At 48.9% G+C, this 1,862-nt stretch overlaps 1 protein-coding gene across 3 annotated transcripts; it reads left to right on the forward strand.

The window, feature by feature from the left end:
• Positions 1-218: 218 nt before the first annotated feature.
• LOC149835455 (putative WRKY transcription factor 40) lies at positions 219-1,862 on the forward strand. 3 transcript variants are annotated; one of them, XM_090010532.1, is made up of 5 exons: positions 219-311; positions 542-646; positions 851-1,150; positions 1,238-1,354; positions 1,447-1,862. In XM_090010532.1, exons 2-5 carry the CDS (start codon positions 542-544, stop codon positions 1,795-1,797), a joined length of 873 nt encoding a protein of 290 aa, XP_089866658.1. In that variant the 5' UTR covers positions 219-311; the 3' UTR covers positions 1,798-1,862. The 3 variants fall into 3 exon arrangements, with proteins under 3 accessions (XP_089866658.1, XP_089866657.1, XP_089866659.1); XM_090010531.1 differs by having other exon boundaries at positions 224-468; XM_090010533.1 differs by having other exon boundaries at positions 224-468; positions 590-646.

Genomic DNA, 1,862 nt, shown 5'->3' on the forward strand with positions numbered 1-1,862 from the left:
AGGCTTTGGCCCCGCATGGTCACTCACGTATACTTTGTACTAATTTGGTGTGCTTGACTTGCCGGAGTTTGGTTCACAACACAAAATGTAATTCCCTCTCGGCTACGGTCACGGTGGATCAAATAAGTGACGCACTTGTGGATGACGTCGGAAGAGGTGACGCAGAGTTCATGTTCCGTCCCAATATAAAGTCTAGTCCATGTCCCTCGTTTTTCTTAATCCGTGCTTCTTTTGTATCCCTTGGGTCCCCCCTTCAAACGAGGACGTGTTGAGTTCGAATTTCTCCTCCTCATCTTCTTGTTCGTGTTGATGTAAGCACCAGAAACTAAATTAAGCGAGGAAGGAATGCTCGGGGTTGAGGTTAATTAGATAAGGAAATACTGCGAACTACCTGCATATTTCTCTATCTTTCTCTCTCTCGGGTTCAATCTCTACTGCGTGCCTCTCCGTCGCTCCCACGAGATTGTGGTAGGTGTTGGGAGTGAATTAGTCCTTCCTCCTTCATCATTCTCATTGTTTACCACTCTTGAACTATATATAGATGTTGCTGGTGGGAACTGTTGGTAATGGTTTGCTTGTGTTGCGGCAGAAGGCGCCGAGGTTCAATTTCATGGATTTGAAGCCACGGCCTCCCGCCGAGGAAGAGGTAATTAATTAGCCACTGTTTTCTGCTTTTTTTTTTAAATAGAAGATTTTTCGAATATTTACTAGAAGAAGAAGAAGAAGAAGAAGAAGAAGAAGAAGAAGAAGAAGAAAAAGAAGAAGGCAATGGTAGTTGATAAAGAAAACGGTTGTTCTGAACTGGCCGGGACAAAAGCAGCTGTTGGTAACGGGTGTTTTGTGATTGTAGGATGTTCAGGGAAGGGCTTTGGAGGCGGAGGTGAGCAGGATGAGGCAAGAGAACCAGAGACTGAGTCAGATGCTTGGCGAGATGCTAGAAAGCTACAACGCGCTCCAGGCACATCTGGCCTCGCGGGTAAAGGAGGAGGACGTGGTAGTAGCGGCGTCGAGAAAGAGGCCGAAAGAGGAGAGCTGCACCAGCGAGGAATCGTTGAAGAGGCCCAGGGAGGAATTTCCCTGCCGAGTGGCGGCCACCACCGGCATCATCTCACGGGTCCATGTCAAGACCGACGCATCCGATTCCAGCCTGGTTAGTAAAGGGTCCACTCACTCACCCTCCATTCAATTATAATCCAACCAACCATAATGACGAGAGTTTTTGTTGTGAATTTTACAGAGAGTGGAGGATGGATACCAGTGGAGGAAATACGGCCAAAAAGTGACGAGGGATAACCCGTTTCCTAGAGCTTACTTCCGATGCTCCTTTGCACCAGGATGCCCCGTTAAGAAGAAGGTACCATTTTAATTAAACCCTCCATCTACTTGCATCGATTTTCATTGTAAATTATGCAAAAATTTACGTAGCCTACGATACGTTTTTGTTAGGTTCAAAGAAGCGCAGAAGACAGGTCCATCTTGGTGGCCACATACGAGGGCCAGCACTACCACGCCCACCCATCGGTGCACAATGCACCCACTTTCTCGACTGGATCGCAATCCGGGACCGACGGCTCGGTCCCCTGTTCCGTCTCCGTGAACGTGTCCCAACCCACCATCACCCTCGATTTGACCAGCGTAAGAGCCGATCAGGGGAGGTTGGTCAGCTCGGTGGGTACGAGTGGGAGTGAGGTGCAGAAGGGGGTGGCGGAGCATGTAGCCTCGTCGCTGGCCAATGACCCAGCCTTTGCCGCAGCCTTGGCATCCGCTCTTTCCTCTCAAATGTTTCGGCGTCCTTAACGTGGGATGCAAACTGCAGTGCTGAATTGAATTTCAACGGGGATGACAAATTGGCATGAATGAAA

This window comes from Nuphar pumila, chromosome 6, assembly GCF_984573655.1.
Source record: "Nuphar pumila chromosome 6, dmNupPumi1.hap1.1, whole genome shotgun sequence".
In the NCBI taxonomy this organism is placed as follows: Eukaryota; Viridiplantae; Streptophyta; class Magnoliopsida; order Nymphaeales; family Nymphaeaceae; genus Nuphar; species Nuphar pumila.